The 14701-nt window shown below is 35.9% G+C and overlaps 4 protein-coding genes across 5 annotated transcripts; 3 read left to right on the top strand and 1 right to left on the bottom strand.

Annotated features, from left to right (window-relative positions):
- The first annotated feature begins 308 nt into the window (after positions 1-308).
- Positions 309-3573, top strand: LOC108326851 (beta-glucuronosyltransferase GlcAT14B). Of its 2 annotated transcripts, XM_052873999.1 has the most exons (6): positions 309-993; positions 1152-1216; positions 1352-1427; positions 1583-1658; positions 1767-1882; positions 2751-3573. In XM_052873999.1, exons 1-6 carry the CDS (start codon positions 441-443, stop codon positions 3263-3265), a joined length of 1401 nt encoding a protein of 466 aa, XP_052729959.1. In that variant the 5' UTR covers positions 309-440; the 3' UTR covers positions 3266-3573. The 2 variants fall into 2 exon arrangements, with proteins under 2 accessions (XP_052729959.1, XP_017416315.1); XM_017560826.2 differs by lacking the exons at positions 1152-1216; positions 1352-1427 and having other exon boundaries at positions 311-993.
- Positions 3574-4858: 1285 nt separating this feature from the next.
- On the top strand, positions 4859-8337 carry LOC108347644 (uncharacterized). The gene is made up of 2 exons (XM_017587032.2): positions 4859-5617; positions 7645-8337. The coding sequence occupies exons 1-2, from the start codon at positions 5012-5014 to the stop codon at positions 8011-8013; spliced, it is 975 nt and encodes a 324-aa protein (XP_017442521.1). The 5' UTR covers positions 4859-5011; the 3' UTR covers positions 8014-8337.
- A 124-nt stretch (positions 8338-8461) lies between these two features.
- LOC108347653 (uncharacterized) lies at positions 8462-11410 on the bottom strand. The gene is made up of 9 exons (XM_017587043.2): positions 11325-11410; positions 11033-11160; positions 10823-10904; positions 10248-10330; positions 10081-10119; positions 9310-9380; positions 9119-9233; positions 8889-8991; positions 8462-8704 (listed from the first exon to the last, which is right to left on the bottom strand). Exons 1-8 carry the CDS (start codon positions 11368-11370, stop codon positions 8917-8919), a joined length of 639 nt encoding a protein of 212 aa, XP_017442532.1. The 5' UTR covers positions 11371-11410; the 3' UTR covers positions 8462-8704; positions 8889-8916.
- A 106-nt stretch (positions 11411-11516) lies between these two features.
- LOC108347660 (protein BUNDLE SHEATH DEFECTIVE 2, chloroplastic) lies at positions 11517-13681 on the top strand. Its single transcript, XM_017587056.2, has 5 exons — positions 11517-11675; positions 11763-11860; positions 12113-12179; positions 13052-13148; positions 13429-13681. Exons 1-5 carry the CDS (start codon positions 11618-11620, stop codon positions 13505-13507), a joined length of 399 nt encoding a protein of 132 aa, XP_017442545.1. The 5' UTR covers positions 11517-11617; the 3' UTR covers positions 13508-13681.
- The last annotated feature ends 1020 nt before the right edge of the window (positions 13682-14701 follow it).

Below are 14701 nucleotides of genomic sequence, written 5' to 3' on the forward strand. Positions count from 1 at the left end.
TTATATTTAAATGATTTATGCTACAAGCTTTTTCATCTTAATAAAATTGAAAAAATTTATTAATTCAATCGGTCTAACACTTGTATTTTGTTTGGACAAATAAATAAACAAAAGAGAAAAATAGAATTTTTCTATTTTTTAAAAATGAAATAGAAAGAACAAAAGTGAAGGAGGCGTGGGGAGAGGGAGAAGAAAAGAAAGCGACCCAGAATTAATTTGACTGTTGTATTATCGCAAGTACAAACGTACCCTAATTCATAACGATAAATAATATTATTATTATTAGACTATTGCTATTAATGATGAACCAAGGTTTTTAGTATTACTCGCCCTATTTATCTCTTTCTTTCTTCAATGTCCTTGCAACAGAAACACTGAAGAAACCCCAGCAAGGAAAGGTTGGCACTTGGGCCATTTGTACCTGAAAACGTTGTTTATCTATGGAGACCAACAAACAGCAGAGGAAGAAATGGTTCCTCCCACTTGTATTGTCTCTACTCTTGTTAACCTTACTCATACTCTTTTCCATCTTCGTCTCCACCGATTCTTCCTCTTTGCTCTACCTATACCGTACACGTGGCAGAGTGGAAGAGCCTCGTTTCGTGGAGTCAAAGCTCAGGGTGTCTTCCACGTCATCCAGCGAATCCGTTCCCAGGATCGCCTACCTGATCTCGGGGTCAGTGGGTGATGGCGAGACTCTGAAGAGAACCCTCAAGGCCCTTTATCATCCCAGGAATCAGTACGCTGTGCACTTGGACCTCGAGGCTTCCACGCAGGAAAGATTGGAGCTTGCCAACTTCGTCAAGAACGAGCCTCTCTTTGCCAAATTGGGCAATGTTAGGATGGTTGTTAAGGCTAACTTGGTCACCTACAGGGGACCTACTATGGTCACTAATACCCTTCACGCTGCGGCCATTTTGTTCAAGGAAGGTGGACTCTGGGATTGGTTCATCAATCTAAGCGCTTCTGATTACCCCTTGGTCACCCAAGATGGTACGCTACCCTCTCTTTAACTTTTCTTTTTGTATCTTCGATCAGCAAAACTACGCACTGCTTCTTGTTGGATTCCGTGTCTGTGTTACGGAGATTTTGTTGATTCGTGATCTTTCAAACGGGGCCGGGCATTTATTTCTGTCTTGGCTGTTTCCCAGGTTTTGGTTTTGTGTTAATGGATTTAAATGCTGGTTTGTTTTGGAATGCATTTCTGATATGTGATGTGAGAACCGGTTGCTGCTAATTTTGAGATAAGTTTAGGACTTACTGAATTTTAAGTTGGTTTGATCTGGCCCCAATATAGTCCAAAGTGTTCTATTTGTCGATTTGCTCATCGATGAGTTGTTTGTTTTGTCAGCTGACAGGCTTGTTCCTCTCTCTCTTCTTGTGGCCTGGGGTGGTGGGGGAGGAAGAATGCCGGGTTTCAGATAAGAGTAAATATTTTAAAATAAATTTCTATGGATTTTTTTATGGTTTGTTTGTTAAATGCTTAAATATGTTTATTTGTTGAAACTTACTAAAGAATGTGAACTGTGAATTATGTTACCCTGTTTTCACGATCACTCAGTTCATGTATTTTTCTCAACAGATCTGTTGCATACGCTGTCATCAACGCCGAGACACCTTAACTTTATTGAGCACACCAGTGATATTGGCTGGAAAGAGTAAGTTGCTAATCCTTTCATCCTGTGTTATATTGCATGGTTTTCTTTATTTCCTTCAAAAGTAACGTGCAACTTCGTGAAGACTTTGCTGTTTCCTTTTTTCAATAGAGATCAGAGAGCCAAGCCTGTTATAATTGATCCAGCACTTTATAGTGTCAATAAATCTGATTTATTTTGGGTGACAGAGAAAAGAAATGTTCCCACAGCATATAAGCTGTTTACAGGTATGGTATCTGATGACTTATCTTGCTTAAATCTTTATTTTGTTAATTTTCTCATTCCACGTTTATTAGTTTGCTTTTTCACATTTGTAGAATGTTTCAGTATTATGAGACATGCTACCGTAGAATAAATTGAAGATTTTACGGAAATCAAAATAGGAAAAAAATTTGAAAATTGAAGTTAAACAGTGATGATGGAGATAGAGAGAGGGTGGTAGAGCCTTTGGTTTTAGTATATGATTACCCGGAACTACGACACCTTTTCACCTTTCTCCATTCTTTTACTTTTCTCTTGTTGGCCACAGTTTTTCGCACCTTTTCTCTTGTTGAACTCAAATATCTCATATAGAAGTACTACTGATTGCCATTGGTATTCCTAATATAGATGTCGCAATTATCATGAGCTGTGTGTCACTTAGCTGGAAATTTATTTCATTCATACGAGAGGTCTAATTGCATACGCTTATTCTGGTGTCCTTTCCCTCTATTTTATGTTGACAATTGCTAACATGTACCGTAAGGACATTGGTAAATGGAACAGCAGAACAGAAGCAAGTAACTGTTAATTTTATTGAAAAAACAAAAATCATTTAATAATTACTTTATAAGTAATTAAGAAAGTGTATTAAATGCACCTTAACCAATGTCATCAGGTCCTTTGTTAGCTAGCATGACCCTTTTAAGTTTGTTTCAAAATGAAGCCATTTGCAGTTAAACATCCGCACAATATCAACTAGTTTACTTGAATCTATGACATACCACACTTTATCATCTGAAGTTTTTAAAATAGTTTTCCTTAAGTTGAAAGACCTAGTAGTAGTATCCAACTCTATGCTTTCTGAGTTTTGTTATGCTACTTGATTTTGCTCAGGTTCTGCTTGGATGATGCTCTCTCGCCAATTTGTTGAGTATTTGTTATGGGGATGGGATAACTTGCCTAGAATAGTCTTGATGTATTATGCCAACTTTCTATCCTCCCCTGAAGGGTATTTTCACACAGTCATCTGCAATGCTGATGAGTTCCGGAACACTACTGTAAATCATGACCTCCACTTCATATCATGGGATAACCCTCCAAAACAACATCCACACTTCCTAACAATCAATAACTACGAGGAAATGGTGGAGAGCAACGCTCCATTTGCTCGGAAATTTGGCTGCAACGAACAACTCTTGGATAAGATTGATACTGAACTCCTGGGACGAAATGAACATGGTTATGTGCCTGGCAAGTGGTTTGACCGGACAAATTCAAACACCACCAAACCATATTCTGCCATAAAAAATATCACCGAACTTAAGCCTGGCCCTGGAGCAGAAAGGCTCAAACGTCTTATCAATGGTTTATTGTCAGCAGAAGATTTTCACACTAAGCAGTGTTCTTGACTCCCAGTTTTAAACACCTTGCTATGCTCATTGTTGTTTATCCATCACTCAGCGGCAACAGGCAAACCATTATGATGTCCAGTTGACACCTGAGGATGTTCTGAGACAAACAAGAAATATGAGAAGATAGAGCAGAAAACGGAAGGGACCACCATTTCTTCAATAGTACGTGTTACCTTCAATTTCTATTTTTACACAAATTCTAACGTGACCACACTTTTGTAGGTAATATGTATCCATTGATTTGATTCACATGATTTATTGAATTTCATGAATGGCAATGACGAGTCATCATTTATGCAATTGTCGTGCTCTGCAGAATGTCTTTATAGTAAATAAGAGATTCAGTTATGTAATGCATGGGCAGAATGCTTCCTACTGTTAGGTTGGAAGTGGCACAAACCCGTGAAAAGTACTTTCCCAACTAATCTTTTTACAAGAACACGCTCAAGTAGCTGTCACTTGTTCTGCTTTTTTGCTTATCTCACCCTTTTCTTGAGTTACATTCAATACCATTTTATATCTATTACCTCATGAATTGATGAACTATTAAACCCATTAGTTTCTTCTAAATTCACCTTGTTGATAAAAGAATTCCTTGTACACTTTTTTGAGTAAAGAATTCTCCTGCATGGAACTCAACCAGTTCAAAAATACTAAGAAAGGCAAATACTAATTTTTTTGTTGGGAAACAAACATTTTCTATGCATGAACTTGTATTAATTAAAATTACACTCTTTGTAACAATTGGGTAAGGAAATAAAATAATCTTGACTTGGCAATAGATCGAAATAGTAACGCACAAAAAGAGTACATAATAAGCCTTGGAAGAATTCTCTTTTTTTCTTTATTGTTGAATTCTTAAAATTTATCTCTAACTGACATGATACATTGTTCCATTATGCATAAACAAGATGACAAAGGTATTATTGTGAAATCGAAAAAAAAATAATTCTAAACCAATATATGACAGTCATGAAAATTGAGTTTTAAGACTTCATACAAACTATTAAGTCTCCATTGGGTTGAATAGAGGAAATTCCAAGTTTGAGTTAACATCAAAATGTCTTGTACTATCATTGTTAAAAAAAATTTAAAGCAAAGTAATAAAGTACTAAAGTACTAAAGTAGATAATTATATTTGAAGTCAAATATCTCTAAGAATAGTTTTTACATGCTTTAAACTTAGAGTAAGTTTTTTCTTCTTAAATTTATAAATATTTGTTTTAATCGGCATGTGCTAACACCATTTAAAAATATTGTAATTAATAAGAATAACTAACTCACTTTGATTTTGTATTTTTATTGTCAAGCACCTAATCTAATATAGTTTTATTTCCTTTTAAAAATTATTCATTTCAACAACATTCAAAATATTTTTTTTGCAAAATACGGGAACTAAAAATAATAATGTCAAATATGAGAGACAAAAAGAGAACTCCCTGAATATTTTAGGACTGAAAAACATAAAATGATTTTTATATTTTGGGACATTTTAGCTCTTTTGTTTTTTGCAAAATATGTGTAAATGAAAAGGATTAAAAAAGAAACAGAGAAAATGAATGTTTTAAAATTTAGTGATAAAAAGAAAACAAAAATGATAAACAAAGGCTAGTGTTAGGATCAATGAAAAACACTTTCGAAGGAGTCCTCGCACTGCTAGCAAGATCTAATCTGAAATAGAGAAAACCTTTCTCTTTCCATTGAAAGAAGACCAAGCTCTGATAACGCAGACACTCTTGTTCCATGGCAAATGCATGGAAAAGAGATAAGCAAACCAGATTCCTCTCCCCGAAGTTCCTCTTTTTACTCTTCCCTTCCACTCTCCTCCTTCTCTTCTTCGCATTCCTCACCCCGCGTTTCTCATACACCTCTACCTCTGCTCTCATTGCCCGTAGCACCTTCCTCTCCTTCAAAGCAGTCTCCCCCTTCGACTGTTCCGCCTCTCCTCAGGCTCACCCCGTCGTCGCAAACACCGTCGAGGGCGTGCGCTACCCCTTCCTCTTCTCCCTCTCCGATTTCGGAACCCTCCCCGACAAGCCTCACAAGAACATTGTAAGGATGCTCAAAGGAAAGCCCTTTCGCAAGCCCGACATCTCCGTCACCATTCAGGACCTGCTCGAGAAGGCCAAGAGCGAGGGCAAGGATGGGTTGGTCGTCGACGTTGGTGCCAACGTGGGTATGGCCACCTTCGCCGCCTCTGCCATGGGGTTTCAGGTTCTGGCGTTTGAGCCCGTGTTCGAGAATTTGCAGAAGATCTGTGAAGGGATTTACTTCAACCGAGTTGCGGATTTGGTCACTGTGTTCGAGGCCGCTGCGTCGGATCGCGTTGGTAACATTACCGTTTACAAGGTTATATTTCTTGCCTTATTTATTTTTTTAATTTAATTTTGATGTGCTTTTTTTCGAGCTTGAATTGAATTTATGTTGTAGAAGCAGGCTTGTTTTAGTTGGATACTAGTTTAGTTTGCTGGGAAAGAATCATTTGAAGTGCTTAGAGAGAAGAAACGTAGAGGAAATTGCTGTTGATGGAAATAGATAAATTAATAAAGAACTATTTCTATTAGTTATAAATCAATTTCTGAAAATGGTTTTGAGAGTTCACTTCTTTTCCATTTATGCTTTGTTGAATTTTAATCATTAGTTGCAACGATGACCACGGTATGAAATATGACCTGAAACCAGTTGAACCCTTACACTGGATATATTAGCTTCAATCACAATTTAACAAGGAATAGAAGATAAAGGAAAACGAACAAAAAGTGGAATTCAGTGGAAATGTGAGAACAATGCCACGCTTCTTTTATTTGTCACTGTGAATTAGGAAATTTAAAGACAAGAATCAAAAGTGACCTAGAAGATTATAAATTTTCTCCCAAAAGCACAAAGTTTAAAAATTCCCCAACGACTCAAAACTTCTTACACAATTCAACAAATGACTACTTATATTATACGCCTAAGACTATTAGACTTGTCTAACTAATTAGATCCACTGGTCCTAAAAGCTATGCGAGAAGTCTACTAACAAATAATATGCCCAATAAGAGGTGTTAAACATACAAACTTGAAAACAATTCCAAAGTTGTTCAACAAAGATCCAATACAATGGTATATATTTACTTATATTTAACACTAAATTTAGTGTCAAATCTTTCTTAGCTCTATTATTACCATATTTAAAATAAAGAATAGGAAACAATTAGTGGTGATACTTCAGTTGTAGTCTCTTTAGTTTATGATGCAATAGGTTAGGTGTGCATAACGAGGTTATATATAAATCAGTCAAAGCATATTTGTAAGCTTTTCTTGAAGTACCTAACATGGTGTGTAAGGCAGGCCCATGGTGCTGTTTGTGTTGAACTTTTATCCTGCATATTTTGCACTCTTGTAAAGAGATAAGGTGAGAGTGTGGTTATATTCTCTAAATCATGTGCTGCGAATGTAGTTTATCAACAAAAAGAGCGTGGCACGTTGGAGGAATAGAATATCCAGGGATCTTTAACTTACTGTTTGCAGCATCCTCATGACTTTTCCCTTTCATTGTTATCTGACAAATCTGCTGTTAGCTTCATTAGGACCTATCGTTTTTGTTATATTTTTCTAATACTGTCTTTTACCCACTAAAAAGGTCGTTAAGTCTCCTGTTTGAAGTTGTGTTGAAGCTTAAGGACATTCTTTAAATGAGCTGTTTTGGATCATTTGATTTGACCGTAAGATTTTGACAAACCTGATTAGTTCAGCTAGTTAGTTGGGTTGGATGGAGAATCAAATAAGGTCTTAGGTTCAGGTGATGACTTCCAATTGTGCACCCACTATCCTCAGATTGCTGATCAAAATTTTAAAATTTTACTAGGGCAGGTTAGTCCCTGCAAATGGCATATTTGGAACAATGGTCTGTTTATCCATCAAAAGACTTATTTAAAGAGTCAGCTTGTATGCTTTAGTGAACTAAGATGATCATAACTTGCAAGTCTAAAATCTTCTCAGGAACCAACTTGAAAAGTGGCCTCCAAATATTTGTCATGTTCATTTAGCAATAGCTATTGGCTGGTTTCTGTAGCATCTTATAAAATTAATGCACAAGTCTGACCGGGCGTTGTGCTCGGAAAAAAATTTAACAGTTTGAAACGATACAACAAAAATCTCTTTTCATTTTTGGTTTCCATTATAGTTGCCAACTCTGAATCCATGATTTTATTTGGAACTTTCCATTTTTATGGAAAGAAATGGATTTGGGGAGAAAATATGTAACATCTTGCCAGGTCCTCATTGTTTCGGACATGAAAACTAGAAGGATAAGAAAATGAAATTAATTTTATTTTACATCTCAACTTCTGCTTGTCTTTCAGTGCTGATTATTCAATTTCTTTTTTTTTCAGTTGCTTGGTAGGTTAGACAACAGTGCTATTTCTGCCACAGGTGCAAAGTTGGCATTCAAGTCCAATGAAGAGGTAGCTTTTCAAGTAAAGACTGTTCCTCTTGATGAAGTGATTCCGGAATCCAAGCCTGTTCTTCTGCTAAAGATAGATGTTCAGGGCTGGGAATATCACGTTCTAAAAGGAGCATCAAAGTTGCTTTCCAGGAAAGGAAGCCAAGCCCCATATCTCATATACGAAGAAGATGAGCGCTTGTTACAGGCCAGTAATAGCACTGTAGAAAAGATTCGAGGCTTCCTCCAGAGTGTGGGTTATCATGATTGTACTCGACATGGAACAGATGCACACTGCGTCAAGAAGGATCGATCGTAATATTGGTTTTCTGTTTTGCAGCCCCTAGATGGAAAGCCAAGTTATTGCCAGTTGTAATGTCAGCTAATTCATGAGTGTTGAATTCCAATGCTGATAGAAAAGAGTTATGCCGGGTGGCTACATCGCTAACTGCAAGCTGCTTCGCAATCTCTATCAGTTCACGAAGTTTGAAATGCATGTGTTATTGGACATGCATTACCTTAAATTATGATTCTTGGGTAGGCTTCGTGATTTTCTATACCGGCCTTTATTTGTAGGCATTCGTTTAATGTATTCTACAATTATAGTATTGAAATCTATTTATAAAAACTACTTGTGTATCAACTTCTTACGTTTGATATGTCGTAGTCAATTCGGAGAACTACATTTGTGGAAGCCAACACAAATCAAATATTGGGTACTGTTAAATTATAAATCTTCCGAAATGAAGAAAAATCACTGGTCAATCTCGAAAGGAATAAGACGAATTATATTCGTGTGAAACGAGACTTCAAAATAATTGAATTATATTTTTTTGTTGCTGAGGAAACTACATCAGAATTATTTGTTTAAATAAAGCTTTCCTGCTACTTGAAACAGCGAGAACAGTGTTTCCTCGTCTCAGCACACTACCACAAACAAATAGCAATCTCAACATAAAAAGTCTCTTTTCCGGGGCTCCCTCGATTTCAATGGCATCCAAGACACCCCACTGTAAAACACGTGAACAAGCCTTAGAGCCACTCTATTCTGTGGTATAATGATCAAATAACCATTACAGTAGGCATTGATGATATATGTTAGTAAAATGAAGAATTCTAAATCCTCCTGTAGTAATCTTCTAATTTTCATTATCATATGAAGAAGATACTAAATGGTTTTTAAGGTTTTTATACCTGGGGCTCTAACCACACAGCTCAGTCCTTAGGATTCCTTTGGTCCACTAGTTTTTGAAGGGCCAGCTCTTTCCACCATAACCTCATAAAGCTGCTTACCATTCTGCATATAAAAATAAAATACCAAGAACAATAAAAGAAACGCCGAAGCTTAATGTCTGCAAATGAGATTTATTTTCTTAGCCATCTCCTATATGTGTATTGGCTACACTTGCGTCCAAACTGCTTACAAAGATTATGGGAAAGAAATGGATTTGTCCTTCGGGCTTTGTTTGCGTCTCCTTGAAGTAAACCAAGATAGGGAAGTTCGGCCACCAGAATTCCCAATTAACAAATGTTGAGTACCTGCAGCATATCATACTAGTTTTTGTCCTACTCTTGTGAAATTCTGGTAAGCGTATACAAGAAATCAGGTACTTACTTCCAGCGGTTTTCTCCTCCAACAAAAACATTCTCACCTGATTCCTGGAGCTGTTCACCTATCCTTACCTCCTAAACCAGAATTTTGTATACAACTAACATGAGTAACTAAAAAGAGAGCATAGAAAACAGCATGGAATGATAAATATCCAAGTACATGAAGTCATGCAGACAGATATAATATGCCGATGAAGTTACATATACTAAGATGGTACCTGAAACTGAATGATAATTGCAAATAAATATAAACCACATAAAGTTACAATCGATCAAGCTGCAGATTGTTTAGTCATGTAGTTTATCCTTTTGCATCAAGTTGGTGTAATCCAATAATAAACTCATGCAATGCTTGATGGAAAAAAGGCATTGAACTTGCTACTAAGACATAAATGTTTGAAACAACACTGTTCTCAGAAATCAAGAGGGTGATTCTCTATTTTTGACTGTTATAATTTACAATTACAAGGTCTTGCTTGTGGGGTATAAAGAAAAAAAAACTGAGATGGATTCAATTATATAATGGCATGACATTTTGTGCTCTTACATTTGAAAACTGAACAGAAAAACTTAACTAAAAACTGCAATATGTATTCTAAATTTTAAATATTCCTTAGCAGTATGACCGTAAGTAGTGGACTTTTCTTATTAATTCGAACTAACGAATTTCAACACACTTTTTTAGCAGGAATAAGACAAAATATAAAGGCTTTTAAGAAAGTAAATAGTACTATACATAGAACATATTTTTTGGAGAACTAAGAAGGTAACAAACCAGGGCATCATCTTCAAAGACAAATCTCACTCTGGTAGTCTGAAGAAATAAGAGAAAAATGAGAAGAGAAATGTCATCAGAAAAGAAATGTCATGTCCTTTCCGAAAAGAAGGTACGTGAGCCAAGCTACACCTTTCTTAGTTACACCGTCTTTTACTAATAATCACCTGGAACAACAGAAGCAATCCAAGGAGACCAACAGGTACTGCAGGTACTAGATTATCTGTGTAAATCAACCCACCAGCAATACCTGATTGTACAATTTTAAGCCACATAAGATTTTAGTATGTTAGTGGTATGTACGAAAAGGAAAGTAAGACTGAGTTATAGTGTTCAAAAGATGCTAAAAGTCTTAGTTAAACTCATTTGAAAAGACTTGAATTCACCAAGTTCCAAAGAACCCAAAACTAAGGCAACATTATCGGTCAGTAAGGGTGCTTAATTTTCAAATGAATGAAATTCAATCCTTTAACAGATTGTAACTAGCCCGGTAAAATGACCACCAACCAAATTATGTAGTTCTAGATTCAGCAAAGTCTACAAAATTATATATGAAAGTATGCTGGACTATGGGATATTCATTTGGGAAGAACAAGATCCACAATGCGCTCAAATATGTACGATTATACCAAGTCATTATCCTCAGTTACAGATACAATCTATACAGTAAGCATTATGCTTACTTGAAAGTCTAAAACTATGTTGTAAGACACATACAAATAAAGAGAGAATCAGTAACCACCGAGTAGCACAATTGAAATCCTGTAATCTGGTTCGGGAATCACTGTCTCTCTTTTCTTCACGGACCTCACCTGACTTCCAAACTGTCAACAAAGAAAAGCCAAAGTTATAATTCATAGTTACCACATCAAGACTTCAAATATATGCAAACCACAATTATAAGTACTGATAGATGAATTGACAGAGACAACAGAAAGGGTGAAGTGGCAACCAGTGAGTGAACAACAAAACGTTTTCCATGGCTTCTAGCTATTTGTCTCCCACAGAAACCTGAATTGCACAGAGCTTGGCCACGAAATGAAGCTCTGAAAGCACTCATGTAACCGATATTTTCCCTCTCTAAAATAACGAAAAGAAAACACGATAAACCAACACGAGAATAAATTTTTCCCACAGTATTTTCGTGAAAATATCCACACTTTATTGAAAAGGGAATGGAAATTTTGACAAGACTGACAAAGAACAAGGACGAATCTGACGAAATTGCACGCAATTAAGCTTACTTTGGGAGGGAAGAAAGCGGTGTACGGACAGCAGAGTGCTCGCCATTTGTTTGTGTTTCAAAAAAATCCATGTCTTTGTTTTATGCACACGAAGAAGGATTTTACCAAAATACCCACTATTCGTTGCTACAGGTCCAAGGGCGTTAAAGTAATGAAAGCACGAAATTTACCCACATATTCGAAGACCTTATCTGCTCAAACTTGTATTAGTTGAGCTCACTCCTTCATTTCAGTTCAGAGTTCAGACCAAACTTGGCTACACAGTTTGATATTTTAAGACCCTGTGGTTGAGAATGGCGCACTCTCTTTCTTTTGCTCCTATTTGTTCCTTGGAATCCCCAAACAGACCTGGTATTAATAACTCTCTCTGTTTAATTGTTCTTTCTTGGGATTTGCTGTGCTTATAATATTGAATGAGAATTTGTTTCACTTTAATAGGGACACTTATCGGTTATTCAGTTACGGGAAAGACTTTTAGGGTGAAGGAAGCGTGTCAGAGTTCTAGAGCTCCAAGCTTTCAGTCTTTGAAGGTTAAGGTGAGAATTTTAGTTTAATTTCAGCATCCCATTTACAAATAAGGTGCTCTGTATTCAGTTTTCTTTCTCCTTTTTTGTGTCATCATGCTACCACGTGTGGTTCATAGGCTGACAAGTTTTGTCCAGTAACATTTGGAAAAAGAGTCTAAGAAATGGGATATGGCACATATAGCTTGCACATTTCTACTGTTGTGTTTAACAATTCATAATTGCATATCCTTTGAATCCCTCTCTGATTTCTATTTAATGCAGGCTACAGAAGATGACACTAAAAAAACAAAATCTAGGAGCATTGTTTGTTCTGGTTGTGATGGAAATGGTAAGTGAAAACGCAGAATTTAATTTCCTTTTATAAAGATTTTTTTGCACCCTTCTTATTCTTTGTTCAACGAAGGTTCAAATTAGTTACAGCCTTTGTATGATATCATACAGCAATGGTTTGCTTTATACGAAATTCAGAACAGGAAAACCTTAGACCTCATTAACATTTAGATCTTTCAGTTCTTCTTGTTTTATTGAGAAATTTTACATCTTCCCTAAAAAGTTGTTGTGTCAATAGTGAAGGTAATGATGTCTTTAAAATCTATTAAGCCAAACACTGTTGTTTCTCATCTGAGTCAAAGATATTAGCCAAATACTGATATCACCTTAAAAATTGTCAAAGGCATACAGGTTCCAGTGGGGATGTAACATATCCTCATAGTAAGAAACCCAATTAGTCTGGAGGTATGTTGATGCTTGTCATGTTTCAGTTAGCTATTCGTGATGATTTCTCTATTGAGCATTTACATTCACAATATCCGGAGCGTAAAAGAAATCATCTTTCAAGCAAATGGTGGAAATGGTGACTGATTCAAACAGATGAAACTGTCTATTTAGCACTTGGCTAAATCCTATCTTATTTAGTCTTGGTATTCCTATATGCCTTGGATAGACATGTGAAGGTAGACTTTGAGTGGTCCTGGTTTTGTATTTGGGCTTGATAGCTAGGTTAAGGCTATGGCTGGAAGAAGAATGCATTAAGATCGGTCATCATCAATAATTCTTGATGAAGTGTCAGGATTTTTTCCATGCATATTTGAGGCCTGTTTCCAATTTCTTGGAGAGCTAGTTGATATTTGAAGTATTTTCTCTCTTTCCATGATTAGAAACATCAGTATCAAACTCACTCGGTTGTTATGTTTTTGGCAGGCGCAATAGCGTGCAGTCAATGCAAAGGTACTGGCGTTAATTCTGAAGATCACTTCAACGGACAATTTAAAGCCGGTGGATTGTGTTGGCTATGCAGGTAACTGAACCATACCACTTGAACTTGTATATTGTTCAATTGTTCTCTTTTGATTCCTTGACATTACATGCAATTACTTTCAGTAAGTCGTGATTTTTGTTGAATATAAGGCTGTTAATGTATGTAGTCCAAGTCTCAAATATATTTAAAGATAAACCCTGCAAAATAGAGCCTTTGTATAATAACCATCACAGATGTGTCGAAGGACTTCGGATTATAATTGCCAGTGTCGTAGGTTTATCTTCAATCTAATTCTACACAACATATGTGTTCCTTGCAGAGGTAAAAAGGATATTTTGTGTGGATCCTGTAATGGGGCTGGCTTTCGTGGTGGATTCATGAGCACATTTGATGATTAAAAGCAGGGCTAGATTGAGTTAAAGATTCCTAATGGCTATACTGAGAAAAAAAGTTGTAGGAATCTGCGTGTTCCTTTGCTGGTCTTTTTGTAATGTGTATTCAATAATGTATTCTGCAGTTGTACCAATACGATTTTGTCTTAATTCTTAATTTTTCCATGGTTGAGTTTTGTATGATCATCATATAGTTATGCCAATAATGTTAGTTTTGTACAAATTATGTGACATTGGTAAAATAGAAAACATGGTAGGCCAAACCAAAAATAAAAGACAAATCTGTAATTTGGTAGAAACAAACTATTTTTAAATAAAGTCATATTTAATGAACTTTAACATGGAATCTCATTACCATTGCATATATCTGGCAATAGTAAAATTAACAATTTTATCTTCATATTTATATACATGAAAAAAAATGGAAATTCGTATTTTGCTGTCTAGTTCTTGAGCTTTAAAGAATATGCTTTGGTTAAAAAAAACATAAAACATAAGCATGAAGTCACTCTTAATCGACAGTCAATACTTTCGAGAAGCAAAATTTCACAACATATATTACAGGTAACACTTCAGCATGAAGAGATAAACGTATAACAAAAAATATTAAAAACAAATCCACAAAAAGTAGTAATTAAAAATATAGTTAGTGTTTGTATAAATGATTTTCCTTGTTAACATCAATCTTAAAGACTAAAATTCCTTATTGTTTCGGTTACATTTGTCTGGGGTTGGTCGTCCTTCGTTGTTATGCTCCGATCGACCAACTCTTCAAGTAATCATTCCCGATTGGTGGTTGATCTGCAGAAGATACTCTGACGCTCAAGTCAGATATGTTTCATAAAGAGGGTCTATATTTTATTAGGATAGAAGAAGATGATTGTACGTGACATCAGCTGTATTATTTATAGAGTTTGGGCCAGTCAAGTCCATTGATTAGTTATGAGTGCAGTATAATTTTAGGGCATCAAACCCAATAATCAATAATTACCTATTAATACCTGATAATTGCCCATGAATGAATCGGTATATTTCATAAAGTACATAAGCCCCCAAGTCCGAGCAAACTCTTTATTAAAAGAGGTGCGTAGGGATTATTATGAGCTTTAAAAGAGGTCGCTCACGTAGTATTTAGGGAGTCTATCTTCGATGTTTTAAGTCTTCATTGCTCTATGTACCGAGCGGAGAACTCCTGTTCTC

The sequence above is a fragment of the Vigna angularis genome, chromosome 1 (assembly GCF_016808095.1).
Source record: "Vigna angularis cultivar LongXiaoDou No.4 chromosome 1, ASM1680809v1, whole genome shotgun sequence".
In the NCBI taxonomy this organism is placed as follows: domain Eukaryota; kingdom Viridiplantae; phylum Streptophyta; class Magnoliopsida; order Fabales; family Fabaceae; genus Vigna; species Vigna angularis.

What these genes read in the sequence shown, in the direction of transcription:
- LOC108326851 (XM_052873999.1), top strand. Translation starts at nt 441, where the DNA reads ATGGAGACCAACAAACAGCAGAGGAAGAAATGGTTCCTCCCACTTGTA. An exon ending in ATGCATTTCTGATATGTGAT is followed by an intron (nt 1,217 to 1,351) that starts GTGAGAACCGGT and finishes TTGTTTTGTCAG; the next exon opens with CTGACAGGCTTGTTCCTCTC. An exon ending in ATGCCGGGTTTCAGATAAGA is followed by an intron (nt 1,428 to 1,582) that starts GTAAATATTTTA and finishes TTTTCTCAACAG; the next exon opens with ATCTGTTGCATACGCTGTCA.
- LOC108347644 (XM_017587032.2), top strand. Translation starts at nt 5,012, where the DNA reads ATGGCAAATGCATGGAAAAGAGATAAGCAAACCAGATTCCTCTCCCCG. An exon ending in GTAACATTACCGTTTACAAG is followed by an intron (nt 5,618 to 7,644) that starts GTTATATTTCTT and finishes TTTTTTTTTCAG; the next exon opens with TTGCTTGGTAGGTTAGACAA.
- LOC108347653 (XM_017587043.2), bottom strand. Translation starts at nt 11,370, where the DNA reads ATGGCGAGCACTCTGCTGTCCGTACACCGCTTTCTTCCCTCCCAAA. An exon ending in GTTTTGTTGTTCACTCACTG is followed by an intron (nt 10,905 to 11,032) that starts GTTGCCACTTCA and finishes CTTTGTTGACAG; the next exon opens with TTTGGAAGTCAGGTGAGGTC. An exon ending in GGAGGAGAAAACCGCTGGAA is followed by an intron (nt 9,234 to 9,309) that starts GTAAGTACCTGA and finishes GATATGCTGCAG; the next exon opens with GTACTCAACATTTGTTAATT.
- LOC108347660 (XM_017587056.2), top strand. Translation starts at nt 11,618, where the DNA reads ATGGCGCACTCTCTTTCTTTTGCTCCTATTTGTTCCTTGGAATCCCCA. An exon ending in GGAATCCCCAAACAGACCTG is followed by an intron (nt 11,676 to 11,762) that starts GTATTAATAACT and finishes TCACTTTAATAG; the next exon opens with GGACACTTATCGGTTATTCA. An exon ending in GGATTGTGTTGGCTATGCAG is followed by an intron (nt 13,149 to 13,428) that starts GTAACTGAACCA and finishes TGTTCCTTGCAG; the next exon opens with AGGTAAAAAGGATATTTTGT.